This window comes from Neovison vison, chromosome 9 (assembly GCF_020171115.1).
Source record: "Neovison vison isolate M4711 chromosome 9, ASM_NN_V1, whole genome shotgun sequence".
In the NCBI taxonomy this organism is placed as follows: Eukaryota; Metazoa; Chordata; class Mammalia; order Carnivora; family Mustelidae; genus Neogale; species Neogale vison.
Window position 1 is genome coordinate 7,986,614 of NC_058099.1, and position 23,223 is coordinate 8,009,836.

Sequence of the window (23,223 nt, forward strand, 5' to 3'; positions counted from 1 at the left end):
ATAAAATCTTTAAAAAAAATAAAAAAGGGCAAAGAAGGCAAAAAACTTATATACCATTTTTCCAAAGGAGAAATACAAATGACTAATAAACACATGAAAAGATGCTCAATATCATTGGTTATGGGTGAAAGGTAAATCACAATGAGGCACCCCTTTACAATGCACTAGAATGGCTATTAAACAAAATGGAGGGGCGCCTGTGTGGCTCAGATCATGATCCCAGGGTCCTGGGATCGAGCCCTGCGTCGGGCTCCCTGTTCCGTGAGAAGCATGTTCTTCCTCTCCCACGCTCCCTCCCTGCTTGAGTTCCCTGTCTTGCTGTGTCTCTCTCTGTCAAAAAATAATAATGAAATCTTAAAAAATTTTTAAACAAAATGGAGCGAATATCGGTGAGATTGTGGAGAAACTAGAACCGTTGTGCATTGCTGGTGGAGACCTAAAACAGTGTGGCCACTATGGAAACATGCTTGGGAGTCCTTCGAAAGTGAAAATAATATGATCCAGTAATTCCACTCCCAGTTAACAGACCCAACAGAACTGAAGAAAGCAGGGACTCGAACCCAGACTGGCAGGCCAGCGCTTACAGCAACATTATTCACAATAGTGAAAAAGGACAAGCAAGCCAAGTGTCCACTGAGATAGATCAATGCATGAGCCAGATGTGGTGTGTCCAAAGACAGAATGCATCCACGAAAGGGAATGAAATTCTGATACGTGCTATAACGTGGATGAACATTCAAAATCTCACAGACCAGACAACGTTCAAAATCTCACAGACCAGACACGATGGACAAATATTGCAGAATTGTACTTACAGGAGGTCCCTACAGGAGACAAATTCATAGATTCAGAGGCAGAATAGAGGTTACCAGGGCCTGGGGCAGAAGGGCGAATGCAGACTTGTTGTCTAATGGGCATAGTCACTGTTTGGGCTGATGACAAACACTCTGATAGTGCACAATGGTGACGGTGGCATAACGTTGTGAATGTACTCCCTGCCCTCTGAAATGATCCTTTAAAAAATGGTAAGTTTGGGGCATCTGGGTGGCTCAGTTGTTAAGTGCCTGCCTTCAGCTGGGGTCATGATCCCGGGGTCCTGGGATCGAGCCCCACATCAGGCTGCCTGCTCAGCGGGGAGCCTGCTTTTCCCTCTCCCACTCCCCCTGCTTGTGTTCCCTCTCTCCCTGGGTATCTCTCTGTCAAATAAATAAATAAAATCTTTTTTTAAAAATGGCAAATTTCCTGATGTATATATTTGACCATAATGAAAAGAAGTGTTAAAACCCGCCGCCACCGCTGGGAGAGCAGCCGGGAGAGAGGCGACCATGCAGTCTGCAGGACTGGCCGGCGGAGGGGATGGCATCGGCGCTCAGAGACAGAGAGAACGGGCGAGATGAGTCAAAGTCTGATGGCTTCCGGGTCCCAGGAGGCCCAGGTGGGCTTTTCCCGCACTTCATCTCGGTGAGCCTCACCTACACACGCTCAGAGAACTGCTTTAGACTTGAGCTGGACTGAGTGGGTCTTTGTTCCTTGCAAGGAAACAATTCCTGATGGAGGCAGGGAACAGCCGGGATCGGGATGGTTCCTAATGCCGGACCACAGCTCCAGGAGGGCAGAGAACCTGATTTTCCCTCTGCTCAGTGCCTAGCACCGTGCCTGATGCAAGGGGTCAGGTGCTGCCTTCAATACATGGGTATTGGATGAGCGCTGAGAATCCCCCACCATGGGTCTATAAAGGTCTGAGCTTCCACATTCTCACTCACAAGTCATACCCAGTCCAAAAACAAGGCAACTGAGCCCCCAAATCTGTCCTCATTACTGATGTTAACAGCCAAGCTTGGTTCTTCACAAGGACTTCTACCTCATCTGTTCAAGGTCAAAAGAAGTCGATGCCAAAATTTCAAATTTTGCACCCTTCTACAAATGCGAGTTTCAGGATGCCCAAGATTTATTGGGTTTCTAACAATTTCATCAAACCAGGTATGTAAAAAAAGTTAAACTTATTTTCTCATGCACATAAAAAAACACAAAAACAAGCTGTTGTTGTTGTTTTTTAAAGATTTATTTATTTATTTGATAGAGACAGACAGTGAGAGAGAGAACACAAGCAGGGAGAGTGGGAGAAGGAGAAGCAGCCTCCAGGCCAAGCACTGGGCTCTATCCCAGAACCCTAGGATCATGACCCGAGCTGAAGACAGATGCTTAACAACTGAGCCACCCAGGCACCCCCATAGAAATGGTTTTTAATAATTTGCTGGTGGTCATAGAGGAGAGTAAATGTCTCCTTCCTTAAAACACAGGAGTCAGAATTTCAAGAGATCTTTAGATGGCAAAAATGGAACTTGGCTCATTTGATTTTTCTCAATCATTCCAATCACCAGGGCGTGCCATTACTAATAAGGGAAAAGTTGACACAGCCTAATTTTACAAAAGGAGGGGAACTGTTACCTAGAGAATTGTTTATAACGATGTTGGGCTATCACACAGTTAAAATGGTAACATGAGGACTAAATCATGAGAAGACATTCACAAAACACAGCTGAATGAAGAAAGAGGAAGACAAAATTATATGTGGAATTTGATTACAGCTAGGTGGAACCGAGGTTAGTCGTTATAAAGATTGGAAGGTACCAAAATGAGATGAAAAAAGTGGCAATGGGGCAGGGAACTTATACGTAGGGCTTTTAAATCTATTTTAAAAATTTAGTTTATACTATTTTAAAAGTCAGCTAGAAAGACACACAGACACACACACACACACACACACCGATGGCTCCAGAGCAAAAACCTGAACAAATGGAAGGAAGAATTCTGGTCACTGAGCTGCCTCATGGGGTTGAAGATGACCGAGGACAAGCCTGGGGTTCTTTCTCTAAGGCAGGGTTTCTTCAAGTGTGATCCTGGGACCAGTGACATCACCATCCCTGGGGAACTTGCCAGAAACGAAAATTCTGGGTCAACCCCAGACCTACCAGATTGGAAAGTCTGGGGATGGGAGCCCAGCAGTCTGTTCTGAGAAACGCTCGACCTGCTCAGATACGAGCTTAGGTTTGAGTACCATTGCTCTCAACTACCTCCCCTGTCTGACCCTCTGTGGTTTCCCCAAGTCTATAAAGGGTCCATCTTTCACACCTTTGAGCTCTCCCCAAACACCACTCTCACGGTTTACGAGAGCTTCATGGGACTTTCTGGATCAGGTCCAAAGTCCACCTGCAAGCCAGGTCCTCCCCTTTGGCCACCAAATTTCATCTTTACCACCACGGCTGGCTACCTACCGTGGCCTGTGTTTATGAGTGTCATCTCACTTAATCTCCTGACAACCCTATACAGTAGGTAATATTAATATCCCCGGTTATATAATATATAATAATGTATAATAATGTATTATCCCCACAGATGAGAGAAAGGAGGCCAAAAGAAGTCCAGGATCGGACAACTAGGAAATGATGGGAAAAAAATGACTTCATGGCACAACTTCTTCAGCACCACTGAGGTTCAGAGAAACGCACAGACGGTGGTGGGTGCTGGAGTTGGTAGGTGAAGCCAGGCCTGATTTCCAAGCCTGCTTGCTTTGTGGCCAGTCAGCTCTGCTGCCTCACACACTCTGCGAGGCAGGGCCATTTGCTCACTGGCCCTGGCATACATCACTGCCAAGAATCACATTGTTTGCAAATATCCACTGTCTGTCTTCTCTACCACCAACCCACGTCCGTCCGTCCTACCGCCTCTGCGAGGCCTTCCCGGCTGCTTCCCCAAGATCCCTGGCTAGGATGGGTCACTCCCTCCCCTCTCTTCACCCCCACCGGGCCCTATCTGTATCCCTCTCCGATATCTACCCATTCCCTGCCCTGAATTACGTAGTTCTACACTTGCTCCTTCGGGGGAGGTGGTGGTCTGAGCTGGCCCGGTGCCACCAGCGACACAGAACGTGCATTGGTGGAGTCAATCAATGTGTCTTTCATGTGATTCAACTCATTTTCTAGATATGTTATGTATCTTATCTGCCCAGCTCAAGATACTAAGCTCCTTAAGAACAAGGACCAAATCTTTTACTTATTTTATGTTTTCGAGAATACTCAGCCCTGGGCCAGATGCACAGCCAAGTCTCTAATACATGAGTGAATTCTAATCGAATGCTACTGTACACAACTCCCGTATAATTTTTCCTACTACTTAAACCCTGCAAGAATGCAGCATATATTAATGGAGGAAAATTGGGTACTACAGAAATGGATCCAAGCAACTCATTTTCTGTAAATAGATAGAAATAATAAATTCAATGTTTTTAATAGTGTTAAATAATAACAAGAGAATTCTATGAGCACATTTTCCTGAAAATTTGTTCAAATTTCCATGCAACTGGGGGGGGGGTATCACAGTTCTGTCCTTTAAAAGACTGAAGCTAAAATATGCCTTCATTATTCCTCTTTTAAAATGAAAGCATACTATTTTAAAAGATCATAACATAAACCCTAATGTCTCTCATAAGGAAAATGTGGACATTTTCATTCCAGGTATCAATCATCTATTACAGTATATTCTAGCCCAACAAATATACTTTTAACAGGAAGAAAAAAAAAATCTCATCAATATTCTTACTTCTACCACATACCCAGAAAGCAAAGGTACAGAAAATCAGAACATGTATTTCAATCATCTTTTAACCTCAAAAACTAGATTTATCAACTTTTAGGAATAAGATAATATAAAAACCAAATGCTGCCTCTCTTAATTCATAAATCATTTGATTATATACCCCAATGATATGCAACCAGAGAAAAATACCCAGCCACAACATATTTTTAACACACTGGAAGGCACAGATTAAGAGTACGTAACAATAAAAACAAATAAAGATGATCAAATTATTATGGCCTTTCAATAGGCATTTTTCTCCCATCCCAGCCTTACACGGTACCCACATGGTCTGACAGTAAATATACAACAAAAGATCTGATGAGTTTGGCGATGCTCTAATTCTAAATCAATGTACTACCACTGAACAGACAGTGTAAACTTACCAGCTCCACAGATCCATAATGTTTCCTACTGAAATCCCCACGTCTACAGCCTAGGTCTTCCGAGACAGAGCTGGAACAAAAATGCTTCATCAGTATTATACATAGCGATCTGGCCACAAACCTTCTGCAAAAATCGACTACCATTTGCAACAAGGGCTGCTATGGAACAGGCTTTGCCCCAGCTCCTCACTGCAGGGGAGCCTCCTTGCAACAGACACAGTCCCCAGCAGCCATTGCAGAGCCCGCGTTCACGGAGCCCTTGGTAAAAAGAAAAACACCCGAGTCATCCCTGGAAGTATAGGCAATGATTGAATTAAATATTTAGTCGTTTGCAATCGATTGAGATTTCCAAGGCTACTGGTGGTTTATAATTTCATTTCTGTATAACCAAAGGGGATGAGAAGCCTTGCAGTAAACTTGAGGCCAGGGACAAAGCTTGCAATTATCTTTCGTTTAAGAGAGCCTCTTTGTCCCAAATATTCTCCGTAAAAATAACCAGCATTATTTGATGCTATAGAGCAGAAATGAAACTTTAAATAGGAGGTAGAAACTTCCAAATCCTGGCAGGCCCCACCCCACCCCTTTTCATTTACGACAACATGACAATATGAAAGAAAAAAAAAAAAAGAGCAGTACTGACAGAAAACCTAAAGATCTAACTTCAAGGATCTTTAGTTTTTATGTAACAATAGCTAATACTTCCCCCAGCCCTGGGCCTCCCCCCACCCCCACCAAGGCTTAAGTCAGATAAGAAAAATCACACGCATTTTGAAGAGCAATTAAAACCAGGGCAAAACTCTCTTACTGCATTTACATCTTGAATGCAGAGTTCCATACTCAAAAGACACATCTTATCGAGGAGTTGGTCTGTGTAGGACCCGGAGAGGTGCCCCAAAGCCGGTGCTCCTGAAACCACCGGAGCTCCACAGAACAAGCAAGCAGCTTTAACAAGTTTTTTTTTTTTTTCTTGTAGATGTCATGCAAATAACTCTCCCCAACCCTAGGAAACCAAATTGCACCAGAGCTACATGTTCCATCGCTCCAAAATATTTGGGATCTAACATGCAAAGAAAGGCATTTTGTACCTTTTCATCCTCCCTTAAAAGGTAGCTACATTTTCTAAATTACAGCCTTCTTGGCAGGCTCAGAGAGAGACTGACTGCACTGGTTAGCAGCCACAGACCTGACTCTTTGCCAGGACACTCTTTGATAGGCTCCAAGCAAGACAGCACGAGAGAAACGAGGGTCTATTGGTATTCTGCTTCCACCATTTCACAGAGATGGCTGAATTAATCTTATACAAGAAATTTAACCTTTTGTAGTCCTCACTTCCCTAGCAGAAAATGTGCAACAAATTAACGAATGCAGCTTGGAAGGGTGCCCCAGATGCTTCCCAGGCTACCGGGCTTCCAGGGACTGGGTTTTTCTACCCCCCAGAAAAGTCTCTGAAAGAGATTTAAAACTTCTCTCCATGGCCTATTCCGGTCTGTATTAAATATGTCCTCTAGGCCCATTTTCTTAGCCTGTTCTGAAAACCCTCCTGGAGAATACCGCCAGTGCCCTACATAACAGTTTCCAGATCCTTTCCCGCGGCCCTGGGTTACCGTGGGGTCTAGTGATAGGAGCGTCTCTGCACCAGGTCAGAGATGGGGTGCAGAGTGAATGCCCAATGGCTGGTGACTGAAAGCTCTGTCTGCCCTGCTCAGCTCACTGCTTCAGTTTTTGGGGGGGGCACCGCCCCCCCACCAACAGCCGCAGCAGCTTCTAACACAAATGACCAACATCGTGAGAAGAGGAAAGGATGCCAGGCTCTGGGCCCCTCCCTGGACCGCCCTAAGCACCACCGAGGGTGTTCTCAGATACACTGCCAGCTCCCTAACTTTGCCAACAGCCAGAAACTAACACAAAAAGAGATGACAGCCCCGCATCCTGGGGCAACCACATCCTTCGAAGCTGCCTAGCGGGAAAGCAGTGTCCTATGAAAACAACCCAGAGAGACAGAAACAGAACATCTGCTATCAGTTGCCCTTTTCCCCCTCTAATTACATTTCCTGCACTTGGCTGCTGAGACAGTGCTTGCTAATGGTGAGAGCCAGGCTCAATGACACGGGGAGCCTTTCTGCGGCTGCAGGAGGCACTCGACCCCCATGTTACCAAACCCTCCAGCCTCCCCAGCTCCCTCCCCAGGTTCCCTGGCCCCTTGGCACCCAGCACAGAAGATACGATTAAAGGAGTTCCCCAGAGCTCCTAGAGAGTTTGGTTCTCCTGCAGGTTCCAGGGTCTGGCCTACTGCTCGGCACAGAGCGGACGCGCAGGAAATGTGTGTTGTATCGATGAAGGTATCCGCCGATCGTCTGGGTCTCACTCGCCAGTGTGAGGGCACCCCTGGTGAGCACCAAGGCAGGCTGCCTGTTGACAGTTTCCATCCTCAGCCAGTGGTCATTAGTCCGTCAGGCAGTCCTGGCCCAAGGAGCAGACACTGCGATGTGCCCGCCAAAAGCTAGTCTCTTTTCCTCTTGGGCTTGCCACTGGATGACATCTCCTAGCCCTTCTTGCGGGGTGACCCCATGACTGAGCTCTGGCCAAGAGAATTCGGGCGGAAGCGCTAACGCTGCATCCAGGAGCTTCCTTTCCTGCCCCTTGGCCGGCAGGGTGGAGGGGACCACAAGGACCTGCAGGAGGCCAGAGCTTCAAGAGGGAAAAGATCTGGGCTCCAGGAGACCAAGGCCACACCTCCGGGAACATCTGTACTAGAACACGCCGCGAGCAAGAAATCGACGCTGAGTTGTGTCAGTCCCGTAGCATTTCGGTTTACCTGTTAAAGCTGCCGTGTCACCCGAACTAATACGGAAGTGGGTACCCTGCAGTCGGGGTGCTACCATAGCAACGGCCTAAAATACATGGCACCAGCTTGGGAGGCAGGCAGCTGCCAGGGAGGAAATTGATCTCGGCGGCTGGGAGGATGGAGATCGAGGGGACACGGGCAGAATATGCGATAAAATGTAGCCCTACGGTTACGTGGGAGGGGGCCCCGTGCCTTCTGAGCCTGCAGCCCGAGGGAAAGTGGCCGGACACTGCAGTGGGGCTGCTGCTCCTCGGTGACCTCAGCAAAGTTGTTTTTTGGTTTTTTTTTTGTTTGTTTGATAGAGAGCCTTCGGCTCAGGTCATGATCTCAGGGTCCTGGGATCAAGCACTGCATCGGGCTCTCTGCTCAGTAGGGAGCCTGCTTCCCCCTCTCTCTCTGCCTGCCTCTCTCCCTACTTGTGATCTCTCTGTCAAACAAATAAATAAAATCTTAAAAAAAAAAAAAAAGAAGAAGAAGAAGAAGAAGAAGAGAGGAGCCCAGGAAAGAACCGGCTGGGTTTCACACAAAGGAAGAAGGTCTAGAGACTGAGGGCCCCACAGGCTTGAGAAATCACTGTTTCTGGACTGTTTCTGGACTCTAAACAGGAAGAGTTCTGTTGTGGGCAGAAATGAGGGGTACCTCTTCCAGACCCAGCCCGTGCAAATTTCCCATGCATAATCTTTGCTGTCTTTCCTCACCCACTGGCTGACTGGAGAGGGCTCTGAGGACCAACAGGGCAAGGCCCCAACAAGGAGCGGGTTTGGTTCCCGAGTGACCACAGAGAAGATCCCCAGGGACATGAGTGAAAAGTAACTTTTATTATTTTATGTCACTAAGATTCAGGGTTTATGACAATAGGTGATTTTATCTTAAAGGATACAGTTCTCTGTCGTTAACAGAGAGGAGAAGAGTAACTCCCACGGAAAGAGGTGGTCAGAGGGCTGATGGGCTGGAATGACTCTCGGGGGTCAGCAGATTGCGGGCCCCCCCAGATACCTGTTACAGCAAACAAAGTTTTATTGGCATACGGCCATATACTTTGGTTACAGGGAGTCTGTGAGGGCGTCTGTGAGGGTGTCTGTGAAGGCGTCTGCATCACGACGGGGCACAGCTCAGCAGCTGTGACAGAGACAGAGACGTTATGGCCCACAAAGCTGAAGCTATCAACTGTCTGGCCCTTTACAGAAAAAAAGTTTGCCTGACCGTTGTTGCATAACCTCACAAATCCCTATTGCTGGTTTCAGGCCTCCTGGTAGACTGGGGTTAATAAGGCAATGGAAATACTGGAGTCCCTCAGCATCCCTGGGGGAAGGTTTCTAAAAATGCAGATTCCCTGGCCCCATTCCCAGAGGCTATGACTCAGCATGGCTGTAACTTTAACAAACAGCCGGGACTCGGATGCAGGTGGTCCACAGACAGTGTTGTGAAAAATACTGCCCTTCCAGATGATTCTGGAATCCCTGGGAAAACCCATCAGCCGTGCTGCAGCACTTTCATCAGGAGGGGACAAGGCCGTGTTTGTTTTCAGGGGAGGACGTGTGATATGGCCCTAACGCGCGTGTGACTCAGTCACAGATGCATAAGTTCTTAACCTCTCTGGGCAGTGGTTCCCTCCTGTATGAAATGTGGCTCATAGTATCGCCTACTTAACAGGGTTAAAAAGGATAAATTAGAACAAATAAAAGTTTATTTTAAGCACAAGTTCTGTCCCATAAAAACTCCTCAATGCGTGTTAGCTGTTGTATTATGGCGCTTATTAGTGGGATGAGTTCTCAGGTTGTTAGAGCCCTGGGAAGGGACATTCGACATAAACAATTATCCGCTCTAGAGAGTTTTAAATAAGACATCACACCCCCACAGAAGAAGAGGAGGTTTGGGGCCAAGTGCAGCCTCACAGCTCAGCATCACTGTCTCCTCCCTCACAGGGCTGCCCTCGCACTGTGACCCCACGTAGAGAGTACTTGGGACCAAGAGCATGTCACCAGCACAAGGCAGGTGCAAAAAAGAACCGGAGAGTTCGAGTTCCTCACTCCCATGCAATGTGTTCTGGGCTTTAAATATAAACTGTGTTTTAGCAAATTAATGTGTGAGGACGCTGGGTCACACCTTGCAAGTAGGCACAGAGCTGAGGGCTTTCGTGTTACGTCTCCAAGCAAGGCCTGGGAGGAAAGCTAAGACTTTCAGCCCCGCAAAGAGGCTAGAAAAAAATTACCATTATATAAATCAGGTTCCCGGAAAGCAGGACAATCCCCTCCAGAGAGTCAAACTAAATAAGGAAAGAAAGGAAGCTGACACTCGGGGATACGGGTCCTTTACTCGACTGACCTGGAGATTAGTGATTCCTCCTGACGACCCGCCAGACCCCACTAATCCAGGCCCCTGTCACTTCCAGTCCTGCTGGAACAGTTAACGGCCACAGCGAGTGTGGGGACTCTTCCTGGGTCAGTTGATAGCATTTGTGAAAAGCAACAGGCAGATTTTCAGAAGCCCACTGACTAGCAGAGTTCAATGTCAAGAGGCCTCAGCCCTCTTGATCAGCAGAGTAAGAGACAGAAGGGAGAGATCTCCCGATCTGAGGAATAGAGAGGCTAAACAATGAACCAGACTACAGATTTCTGCCTAAACGGAGCCTGAGCCTCTGAACACCAGGAACCAGAACAGCTTGGACCAGTTGTCTCTTCCGAAGGTAAGGTGCACCTGAAAAGAAGAGATGTGATCATACAGTGATTTCCAAAGATGAAATGGAAGAATTCTGTCCTCTTCTGAAGAAAGTTCAGATACAAGGAAGGAAGAAGTCAGCAGGCAGATTTGTAGAGTGTAAGAAGCCCTGGAAATCAGAGCCCCTTGGTTCTTGCTTCGGACAGCTCTCTGTCCCCTATCCCGTTTCTGGGGCTGGGGTGTCACGTGTTCCTTGACCAGGATCTTTAGCATACCCTTAGCATGGCCCCCCCAGCCATCAGGCAGTCAGACAGGACTTGGAGCTCAGCTCTCTGGCACACCAGCTCTGTGACCTCAGGCAAGTTACTTCCCCTCTCTGAGCCTCCTTCCTCGCCTGTAACATGGGCTGAAATAATATCCATCTCCATGGGAAGATAGAAAGACACCATAACGTGCTTAGTACAGCACCAGACACATAGTAGCCACTAAATAAATGTTGGTTATTCCAACGTCCAGGGACCTTATCTGTCATGGTCATCACTATGCCTTGTGTGTCTTACAGAGTGGTTCATAGCCGACTGCTCAGTAAACGCTGGTTGGATAAATGAATCATTAAGTGACAACGTATGTTCACTTCTGCTCTGCTTATACTCAGGTGGGCTCCTGCCTCCTCCTCATTCCCCTTCCTCACCCCCCACATGCCATTAGATTTTCTGACAACCTCTGGATGCATCTGATGTTATTCACTAAGACACCCTTTTCACCTGAATCCTCTTTCTCCAACTTTCTGGAACATCTTCCTCCAACAGTATTTAGGTATATACTGAGTTTCCGACAAAGACGTGTCTTTGGAATTCACCTGTTTCTCTACTATAATTCAAGCCTTCTGGCAATTCCCTGCAAAGTTCCTATCGATAATGATTCCTACCAGCGCCTCTGAAATTCTCTCTCTACATAAAAAACAGCAACCCTACCAAACACTGGCAAGGATCAGAGTAGCCAGACCCTTCACACATCTCGGTGGGAATGGAAAATGAGAAGCTAAGCCTCTTTGGAAAACAGTTTGGCAGTGACTTAGAAAATTAAACATGCAGTTACCCATATGACCCAGTAATCACACTCTTGGGCATTTATCCCAGAGAAATGAAAATGGATAGTCACAAAATTCTGTACACAAATGCTTTGTAGCAGCTTTCTTCAGAATACCTCCAGGCTGGAAAAAAATCCTAGAAGTCCTTAAAAGGATAAATGGTTAGGGGGCACCCGAGTGGTTCAGTTGGTCAAGCATCTAATTCTTGATTTTGGTCATGATCTCAGAGTCACAAACTTAGGGTCGTATGGGATCGATCCCTGCATCAGGCTCTGCACTCAGGGGGAAATCTGCATCTCTCCTTTCCCTCTCCCTCTATCTCGGTTCACACTTTCTCTAAAATAAATAAAAAAATCTTTTTTAAAAGGGCAGGAGGCAAATGGTTAAACAAACCATGGCATATCTAGCTCATGGGGGTATTGCTCAGTAATTAAAAGAACAGCTGATAAACTAACGTTAATTTCCAGGGAATTACGGTGCGTGAAGAAGCCAATCCTAGAAGGTTACAGATTGTGCGACTCCATTTATCTCACATTCTTGAAATGACAGGACGGTAGGGAGGTGGGTGTGGCCATGAAGGGCTGCTCGGGGAGCCTGTGGTGAGGAAGTCATGCCCTGCCTGGCCTGTGGTGGTGGCTGAACAAACCCATAGGTGTGACGGGACTGAGTGTAAAACAGGAACCGAGGACCAGTAGGCTGTATCGACAACTTTCTGGCTGCAATACCACACACCACGGATGCAAGATGCTACTGTGGGGGAAGCTGGGTAGAGGGCACCGGGGATCTCTCTGTGTTCTTTCTTTCTGTAAAAGATTATTTATTTATTTATTTATTTGACAGACAGAGATCACAAGTAGGCAGAGAGGCAGGCAGAGAGAGACGGAGAAGCAGGCTCCCTGCTGAGCAGAGAGCCTGATGCAGGACTCGATCCCAGGACCCTGGGATCATGACCTGAGCTGAAGGCACAGGCTTTAATCCACTGAGCCACCCAGGCGCCCCTCTTTCTTTTTTTTAAAGTAAGCTCTACGTCCAACGTGGGGCTTGAACTCACGGCCCTGAGATTAAGAGTTGCATGTTCTTCTGACTGAGTCATCCAGGCGCCCCTCTCTCCATCTTCTTCCAACTTCATATGAATTTATGATTCTCTCAAAGTAAAAAGTTTCATTTAAAAAAATTCCATCTTTCCCTCATTGAATAAATCATTCCTGAGCACATGTGAGGTACCAGGTACTGGGCTCAGGTACTAAACCTGAGATGTGTGGTTCCTGCTCTCACGGTGTTTACAGTTTGGGGGAAAACATCAAGGACACAGGACTTCATGGGAACCAAAATATGGTGGAGCAAAGCACACCTGTGTAGGGCAAAGACGGTAAATCATAACAGCCTCTTTTATCCCCTCACGAGTAGCATATGCAATCTTCAGGTGTGGGTTCCCAGAGCAGAAGCCTGGGTGGGGGTGGGGGTCTGTCCTGCTTTTCACAGCTCAAGATCCATCATCCAGAAAGCGGAGAACCATGACCTATGAGAGGATTCCTGCCAATGTAAGGTCTATGCATCTGCTCTTCCCCTTCCCCTTCCCCCACTGTTCAATGACCTGAGCTTCCCTTTTCCTATGAGGTCAAGACTGGAGAACTTTTCAGCTCCGAGGATAATTTGCCCCCAGGAGGCCCTTACAGACATGATCATCAAGTGTTAACACAGAAAAATGTTCAAGGGGAAAAAAATCAACAGATAACACATGTTGCCGCATACCTCCCTTGATTACCTGCAGATTTTGCTGCTTTGGAGAAAGCCCTCCAAGGTCTGTCTCCCCAGGTCCTTAGAGTTTTTCCAGTCAGGTGTGCAAGATCTGCCTCTAGCTGTACCCAGGCCCTAAAGGGAGGCATGCTATCCAGAGCGGGCACTTTGGAACAGTCCCCTGCTGCCAAGAACCCTAGAGAACACCCAGGTCATTCTCATGCTTGTGACTCAGAATAGTGTCACGGTCCTTGGACCGGAGCCAGTGAGAAATGCAGACTCTCAGGCCCTACCCCAGACCTAATGCAACACATAGCATGAGCCCCTAAGGATTCACATGCACATTGAACTTGGGGAAGCACTGATTCTAGATCCTGGTTCTCAAACCTAGCTATAATCAGAATCATCTGGATTTTTTTCTCTAATCTATTTCATGATGAACTATCTCAAGACAGAGAGAAACAACAAGAGGAACATTATAGACAGACTTGAAACCCCTGGGTGCGTCGCTTTGATCCCACTGTCATTTCTCCCTCCCCTGAAATAATCACTAAAAAATTAGATTTATACTTCCTGCTCATATTTTTGTATTTGTGCTATGAGCTTATCCATAAACAATATGGGATATTATTTAGCATGTTTAAAGATTTTATACAAATATCATTACTACACATGTCTTCCGGCAGCTCATTTCTCTGGATGAACAATTTTTTGTTGGGATTTGCACACGTTGGTACCCGTTAGCTCTGACTCATTCACATATACTGCCGTTGAGTAGCCTTCTGGATTACTAAGCCACTGTTCTTCCAATCTCCTTCTGTTGGACATTTCGATTGTTTCCAGTTTTTATTATTTATTTATCTTAAAAGATTTTATTTATTTATTTATTTGTCAGAAAGAGAGAGAGAGAAAGCACACAAGCAGGCAGAGAGGCAAGCAGAGGCGGAGAGAGAGGCAGGCTCCCTGCCGAGCAAGGAGCCCGATGTGGGACTCGATCCCAGGACCCTGGAATCATGACCTGAGCTGAAGGCAGTGGCTTTAACCCACTAAGCCACCCAGGTGTCCCTGTTTCCAGTTTTTAAACAGCGCTGTAACCAACAGCCTTTTATATCTCTCCTCTGGTACAGTGGCAGTCATGTCCCTAGATGACACACCCAGGAGTGAAACTGCTGGGTCATAGGTGCATCTTTATTTTTTCTACGCACTGCAGATTTGTTTCCAAAGTGCGTGGAGCCATTCCCTCTCCCCGCTGCAACCCGGGAGTCATGGGGGCTCTGTTTCCTCGCTAACACTTGCTGTTGATGGAAGCTGGTTTTGGCCAGTCTGAAGGACAGGAAATAGTGTCTCACTGACATGTGGCTTCTGTCTGCACTCTCCTGATAACACAAGAGCTGGGACATCTCTCCTTTTGCTTATTGGACACAAGGGCTAGCTGTTCTGGGATTTACCTCTTCCTGCTTCTTCACCCACTCCCTTTCTGTAGGCTGCTGGTCTTTTCCTAATTGATTTATAAGAATTATTGGGATGTTCTGAATATCAACTCTTTCTGGTTAACAAATCACAGATGTCTTCTTCGAAAAAGTGGTTTTTCTTTTAAAAATCTGCTCCTGGTATCTTTGATCATGCGGGAATTTAAAAATTCGAATATAAACATTTTCAATCTTTTCCTTTCTGATCTTTGTTCTTCTGACTTAAGAAATCCTTCCCCAACACAACAGCTGTCTCCTGTTGTCCCCTGCAGAAGTTTGAGTTTGCTTAAAAAAATTGCATCTAAATATATGGATGCCCAGTCCCCACCCCAAACCTTCTCATCAGAATCTTCAGGAGTGGGATCTAAGCACCTGTAGTTCTTGTTGTTTCCTTTAAGATTATTTATTTATTTATTTATTTGACAGTGAGATAGAGCACAAGTAGGCAGAGCAGCAGGCAGAGGGAGAGGGAGAAGCAGGCTCAGGAGGGAGCCCGATGTGGGGCTCGATCCCAGGACCCTGAGATCATGACCTGAGCCGAAGGCAGAGGCTTAACCCACTGAGCCACCCAGGCGCCCCAGCACCTGTATTTTTAACCAAAATAAATTCCAAAGGTGACCTGAGAAATGCTGGCAGACCCATTTCCTATCCACTGGATGATGCCCAGGGAAGGCATCTCCTCTACAGAACCCCATAGAAACAGTCGCCTCTGCCTCTTTCATTGGCTCATTCTTTCTCTTTTTGTTCCCAAACGTGAAGCGCTCCCTGCAGTCCACCTTTTGAAGGACTTGTGCACCTTTATGGCATCAGTATTACTGACAAATCCCAAATTTACACTTTTGGGCTTGCCATATGCTCGGTTACCTTTCTTGCTCCTCCCAGAAGTGCCAGGAGGTGAGTGTGGTTTTTCCGAAACTGATCCAACAATGTGGTTTTCTAGCTTCTGCCAGCACTCAATTATTTTCAGTCTCCAGGCTATGGAATGAATCACCGTTGACTTCTCCCTCCCGAGCTCTATGGTCAGTCCCAGTCCATCGCCAGTGATCGGCCCCCATCCTCAGCCAGCCCGGTGTGTCCATCTGACAGGTCCTCATGGGCTGAATCCCAGACGCCAACAATGGCCTCATAAGTCTTCCTGTCTCCTTGTCATCCAGTCTCAGGGTGGAAGAGACTTCCAGCTCCACAGACTTCCAGACCACCTGGCGTCTAACCTGTTACCTGCGACTGTGTATTCTCTACCAGATACTTGAAAAAGAGCTACCCAGTCTGTCCTTACACACCATCAGAGATCACAGAGTAGGCCCCAAGGCCCTCCATTCAGGCTCCAGGAGTGAACTAAAGTCCATCACACCTGGATTTCCACCAGCTGGTCCTACATCTTTACCCTCTTCTTCTTCTTCAATTTCTTTAACATCCAATACCACCCCCAACCCCCATCACTGTGGGGTCGGGCATGCTCCCCTTCCCCGTGAGCACTTCAGCCACTCTGCCTTTCTTCCTTTGGCTCATGAGCAGCTTCTGGGCTTCTCATCTTAGGACCTGGATTGCGCTCTCCAAAGACTTTCTTCTTCCTGGCCCATCCCCTGCTCCAGACTAGAAATTCTAAAGAAGGCGTTGGATTAACACCTGCCTCTCCCACTAGAGTATAAACTTCACAGGGGCGGGCTCTCCCTTGGTCTTGCTCCATGCACCTAACATAATACCTGGCACAGAGTCAGCTCTTAGTGGGGTTGTGCAATAATAAATGAACGAATGAATGAAAACAAGCCAGCTCACTCTTTGGGGCCAAGTAAAACAAGTTACGTCCACTTCTATAGGAGAGCCCTTCAAAGATCTGACGAGAACCGTCATGTCCCCCAGGGATATTCTTCTTTACAAGGGGCTCAGTTACGCAGGAGGGTAGGGTGAGTGAGACCATGTAGGGGGAACACAGAGGCTGCTTCAGAACTTTCTCTAGGACCAGGCCCAAGAGCACCCCCGTGTGCTCTCAATTTCACTGTCAGCTGCTGTTGGAAGCGAGCTCCATGAGATGGCATATTCATGAAATTTATTTTGAGTCAGACATAAGAATATTGTAAATGTTTGCCTCAGGTTAATATCAGAAAACTCATTTCAGAGATTAATACGATGCCAGTAATAGGAGCAAACAAAGCAAATGCCCCACGAGCCAACACAATGGAAGAATTGTGACCTCATTCACTAGCCGCCAGTTCATCAAGTTCACATTTCCTGTGCCTGGCAGTTGGTGTCTTTCAATAAGCAGGTGATACGATTCAGTGCAAGTGACTGGCCCCATAACATTAAAAAGCGGATCAGGTGCAAAAAACAAGTGGATCAAGTGTAAGTGCCAAGTAAGATCCATAGAGTTCATTGCATGTAAATTACAGCACGACAAAATTCTTTAAAAATGTCATACAGAGAAAACACAGAACCCTGACCTTAAACTTACATAAATATCTGTATGAATAGAGAAATTACGCATGTGGAAGTGCTGCCTATATTTACTTAGCCCTGTGTAGCCCACCGTTAATTCACTGCTTGATAACTCCTTCGTGAATCCTCAGTTCTACAACTGTAAAATGGGGCTTGAATAAGGAATTAATTCAACAGATACTGATGACCATGGTACCTTCCTCATAGAGCTGTTGGGTTTAAGGAGGAAACACATATGAAGAAGCCCTTAGCACGATTTCTAGTTTGAACCCAGTAACTATTGGAATAAACGGAAGTTGGGCGCCTGGGTGGCTCAGTGGGTTAAGCCTCTGCCTTCAGCTCAGGGTCCTGGGATCAAGCCCCACATGGGGCTCTCTCCTCAGCAGGTGTCCTGCTTTCCCCCCCACTCTCTGCCTGCTTTTCTGCCTACTTGTGACTTCTGTCTGTCAAAAAAATAAATAAAGTCTTAAAAAAAAAAAAGGAATAAACTGAAGTTGTGTTCCACACCTCTCATTAAGAAGATGTGTATGTATGCTTGGTAAGAACATGGGAAGAACAACACAAAGTAAAAAAAGTCTCTTTGTGACAAGCTAGAACTTGTTGTAATCTAAAATTTCCATACTGGGTGCCTGGGTGGCTCAGTCGTTAAAAGTCTGCCTTTGGCTCAGGTGGTGACACCAGGGTCCTGGGATCGAGCCCCACAGTGGGGGGGGGGGTCCCTGCTGAGCAGGAGGCCTGCTTCTCCCTCTCCCTCTGCTGCTCCCCCTGCTTGTGCTCTCTCTCTCTCTCGCTGTGTCTCTCACTGTCGAATGAATGAATGAATAAATAAATAAATAAATAAATAAAATTTTCACACTTTAGGAGCATAGCTATCAGGGAGGAAAAATTTTTTCCCTCTGCTCTCTCAGGTTCTTCACCAGAGGCCTGTGAATTAACCAAACATCTAGCTTAACGAAGCTGATCAACAGAAGTCAAGGCATACAAGTTTAATTTTTAATTTTACATGCACAAGGGCACCACGGAGGAGAAAACCCCCCCCAAAAGCAATTAGACTCAGGGGTTTATATACCCTTTTAACAAAGGGCAACAAATTGGGAGAAGTGACTAAAGAAAAGAAGGATTTGAGGCTTCTAGGAGTGCAAATCGTGGTACGGTAATTACGTGAGCAAAACTAACGGTAGATACAAGTTCCTGAGTAAGGCTTATTTATGCAAACTCATCTTGGTTCCTCATCTGTCTCTGGGGATAAGGGTTGTTGTTCTCCACTAGGTACAGGAGAAGAGAGGGGGAACCTTTACAAAAGGAAATTTATGACCTGTTTTTAAGCAGATGGGGGCAGGCAGAGAGTCCTTCCTGTGTGTTTTTTCCGCATTGCCTTCAGCTCAAAATAATCTTTGTGCCAAAGTAGCATATTTTGGGGTGGCACATCTGGTCCCCTTCATAGTCCATGCCAATATGTGAAAAACTCTTAGTCTCAAGCATAGAAATAAATACTGGAACCAACTGAATTTTACCTTCAAATGAACTAGGAGAGGGAAGCAGGGAGGCCCAGGCTACATTTTAAATGATCTCTGTTTTCTCCTTCTAATTTTCTGGACGAATTTAGGTCTACTCCACGCTTATCTGTGTGCAGTTTTCCTGCAGGCACGTTCAGACCACATAGCGGAAGAAAAGCAGCTTACTTTGTGCTTTTAAGGTCAAACTATTTTTCTGAAAGGCTTTCGAAAATGTTGACTTCACTAAGCTGCTCTGATTCTGAGATAGTCTACGAAAATGAGACTGTGAAGCCAAGGGTAAGAAAGAGCTTTAAAGAAAGTGAAGAAACAGATAACCCAAACTTACAGAAATGTAGGAGGCAAAATATTTTAATAAGAACATTTATCACTATAGGAGATGACAAGAAAACGAGTCTGCTTCCAAGGCTAAAATGGGACTTTTAAAAATGAGTGTTAGCTAGGCGAATTTAGGGCAGGGCAGCCGAAACTATTTCTTTTGCTCCGTAAGAGCAACGATTAAAAAGAATAATACTATCGAGTCACTATTTATAGTGTGTCCTTATAGTGTTCTGTGCTGTACTTTGAGATGAGGTGAGCACCAAAAATGGGTTCCTGGCCCTTGAGGACTATAAAATTTGAAAGAATAGAAAACACGAATAGTCAGAGGAATACAATTTTTGGCAGTGGCATAACCTCCTTAGGAAACCTGATGGCTTTTAGCTGTTCTTCTCCGGGGGCTGTTGAGCCCCTGTGGCGACCAGCACACACCATGGGCAGGTTCAGCTCCTGGGAAAGGGCCAGGATGTCCTGGCAGAGTGAGACCATACTCCTCCTGGTTCTCAGATCACACGAAGCAGTGATACAATTTTCAACTTGATGCTTGATCTCCTTTTGATTCAGTCTACCACCCTCCCTAGGGACCGCCCTGCTCCTGTGGCTTCAAATACCACCTCTGAGCTAATAATACCCCCCCAAACCCAAGCTCCAATTTGGATCCTTCTCTCCAACTGCACACTTGGACTAAGGGTGGCCTCTAGTTCCACGGATAGCCACGTGGCCCCGGACCACACTCACACCGACTCCTGTGTGCGGCTCAGCCCACTGTCCTCTTTTCCTCGGTCAGTCCCTCCAGGCACAAGGTTCAAGGCGATCACCCAGGTCTGCCCTCATATCCAGCATCGGGAGGGTCGCCCGATGCCATTCCTGCTGCCTGTACAGTGTTGCTTCTCAAAGTTGTGGGTCTGTATCCGTGCACTCGCATTTTGTTCTTTGAAGAGAGAACACACTCCCTTGATTCAAAACCCACAGAGCCTAGAAAGTTGTACAGGGAAAGCCTCCCTTTTTTTTGCCCCCCTCAGTTCCCCGTTTCCTCTTATATTCTCTAAGAGACGCTGAGCCACTGACAAAGAAAAATGCAAGTTTCCTTTTCCCTTTTCCCCAAACAAACGGTAGCATGCAATACACAATTCTCCTCCTTGTTTTTGTTATTTTTTCATTTAGTGTATCTTGGAGATCTTTCCAGATCAGTACCCAAAAAGCTCCAGTATTCTTTCTTATGGCCACAAAGTACTCCGCTGAGTGGATGCATCATATTTTATTTAACTGACTCCCTTCAGGTAATGGTTTTCAATCTTCTGCTACTGCCAACACTGCCGCAGCACCCAGGCTCGTCGGCCAGTTTGCACCCGTGGGCGCGCGTACAATTCCAGGGCCAATCAGTCCCTCGAGGCTCCTCTCTTCTCCGCTTCCATGTTCTCTGAGTGCGTCGGACCCTCGTCACTGCAGACAGAAGCCTCCTAGCCGGCACCTCTGCTCTATCACCCTTCAACTTGACGCCCAACAAGTATTTCGTGAGCATTTTCTATGTGCCCGATGCTCTGTTAAGACCGGGAAGAATGAGCAAAGCAAACCAAACCAGACCCTCACTGATCCTTGCCTGTCTCACCATCGTGGGAGCTGTGGGAGCTTATCCGTAAACCAGAACGCTCTCTTCTCCGTGTTTGGAATCGGTTAAGACTTGCGGACAAGAGTCAGGCAAATGGAAATCAAGTATCAACTGCCTCCCTGTCAGAAGCTCCCTGGCAAATGTGGCTGAGCCTGACGGCCAAAGGGGCTTCGTGTCAGTCCCCCAGCCCTCCTGGTCAGAGCGTGGAAGAGGCCACTTAAGGGCTACTTGCCTGGATGGTTGTCAGGGGAGCTGCTGTCTCGGGACCATCGAGTTCCAACAGAGGAGACCAAAGCAGGCGGGCCTCTACGCCTACGTCTCCAGAGGACTCGGGTGTGTTCTTCCAGATGAAAACAAGAAGGGAGAAAACACCCAAGCTCTGTGTGCAACCACATCCCAAGGGTGAGAGGGGACAGGAGAGAGGGACAAGTCAGCGGTCCAACCCCTTTCCTCCATGCAAGCAGAGCAAGAGGACACGGGAACAGAATTTCCCCCCAGCTGGAGACCAAAAAGCTTACTTTCTAGCCCTGTGTTTTAAGTTTAAGTGGCCCTTCATTCAGGAACAAACTAGGTTTTTTCAAGGACTTTGGAAGCTGTTTTAAAAATGTCCAAGTACAAAACTGCCTGGTATTTGTATGATCCCTTGAAGACAAACTCTTCCAAATACATGCCAACTTTCCTCAAAAGATCAAAAAGTAAACCACTGCCAATTCAGCCTCGTGAGGGAAATGAAGTCTGAATTACCCATTGTAAGATATCCAACGTTTTGCTAATATATTGTCACGAATCAGAGTAAAAGAGAATTAGCAGATAATTCAGAGGGGATTAAAAACTTTTCAAACTTTCTTCCTTCCCCTTCCCCCTGAAGTCCATTTAAGGCAGAATGGCCCTGAAAACCATCTTCCTAAGAGTGTTTCTGAGTTTTCCCCTAATGTACTGAACACATCTCAGAAGAAATGTTACCACATTTCCGGTTGGTAATGGTCCCGAAACAAGGTTATGAGTCGGGAGAAGTGACTCTGGAAGAAGACTCTGCAGTCTTAAGCTCGGCCTCCCGCCTGCCCCCCGCCAAGGGAAATGGCCTTATTGTCACAGGTGCTCAACCCCTGTCTGATCCGCACATTCCGTTGTCGGACCGCAGCTCCCTCTGCAGAGCTCTGATGGCACCAGACCATGAGCCGCCTGCATCCCACCACAAGGGATTCCGAACAAATAGGTTCCATGAGCCCTATTTTTTTTAAAAAAAAAAACTTCCTAAGTTATTTTTGTGATCAGTTACAGAACACTCCACATCTTGAAATCTCTCCAGTGGCTTCCATGACCCACCTGAATCCTGTTCCCCTACCTCCCGACACCTTTTTTTCTCCAAGGCTGCTGTGCTCACCAGGGCAAACAAGAACCGGCACTTCTGCCCCTCGTAACATACTCGCCCACAAAACCAGGCGTGGACGCGTGGCCCAGACGTTGCCCATGGTTCTTCTAATGAATGGGAAAGATTTTTCCTCTCAAGTTTCGTGCTCCCTGAGATGTCACTTGTTACATGGTGACAACTCATGGACAGTAGGAGACAAGGAGGCCAGCAGAGAAGCAGGGCTAAGGATTCGGAGGACGTGGGAGTGAGAGAGAAATGGACTGGCCTAGCTGCCCTCGTGTCCTTGGATCCAGCCATCCCTGAGGCCAGATCGCTCCTTTCCTTAGTTTGGTTACGTGAACCCAGGCAGTCTCCTTTTTTTGGCCTGAACTACTTTGAGTTGGATTTATTTAACTTATAACCAAGAAGATGCAGCCTGGTCCATCTCTTATCTGGCTCCTAGCCTTGTTGCTGTATGCAGCTGTGAAGTTAACTTTGCCAAAGCACGGCTCAAACCAACACTTGGGCATCTCATACAACACTCAGAGGGTCCCCGTGGCCCAGGGATTAAGTACAACATCTTTTACAACATGCCCCTCAATCTGACTTCCAGACTTCCTGCTACTGCCCCACATGAGAGGCAAACCAAAATCTGGCCATCTAGAACATCCTCCTCCCCATCTCTGCCTGTTAAAAGGTAGTCCCGAAAATGAAAAGAAGAAAGGGAGGTACTCCTTTTTCAAGGTCCACTTCATGTTACCATCTCTGAAAAGAACTTTCTTAAGCATCTTTTGCCCCAGAATGTAACTGGACCCCTTTTTAGTACTGATGGCATTTATCTAATGATCTTTGTCTTATTCTATCTTGGACTTTGCACTGTCTCATCTCAGGACCTGCTCATTAATGGCAAGACCAACCACTCAGCTGCCCACGTCAAAACTCTGAGGGTCACTTACTCACCCCACCGCCCACACATGTTCCACTCTAATCTTCCTCGCTAATATCTCTTGAATCAATTCCCATGGTTCTTGCCACTCATTAGAATGCTTGTATGTCTTCGCTGGCCACCCTAATAGGGTCCCCTGCCACCAGCCTTATCCTGCGGCAACTCAGCTGCCCACTGATACCAGTTATTTTTCCAATTAGCAAATCTGATCATGCTATGGCCCAGCCTACAG

The 23,223-nt window shown here is 46.7% G+C and overlaps 1 protein-coding gene across 6 annotated transcripts in view; it reads right to left on the reverse strand.

The window, feature by feature from the left end:
• Positions 1-23,223, reverse strand: part of GARNL3 (GTPase activating Rap/RanGAP domain like 3) — a 144,279-nt gene that overhangs the window by 102,508 nt on the left and 18,548 nt on the right. For 2 of the 6 annotated variants that reach the window (XM_044264869.1, XM_044264867.1), the window contains exon 3: positions 5,022-5,091. In XM_044264869.1, the coding sequence (XP_044120804.1) occupies positions 5,022-5,091 (70 nt within the window). Of the gene's footprint in view, positions 1-5,021; positions 5,092-5,162; positions 5,261-5,826; positions 5,942-6,106; positions 6,195-7,228; positions 7,246-23,223 lie in introns of those variants that run through there. The other 4 variants (XM_044264873.1, XM_044264870.1, XM_044264871.1 and 1 more) reach the window with 4 other exon arrangements.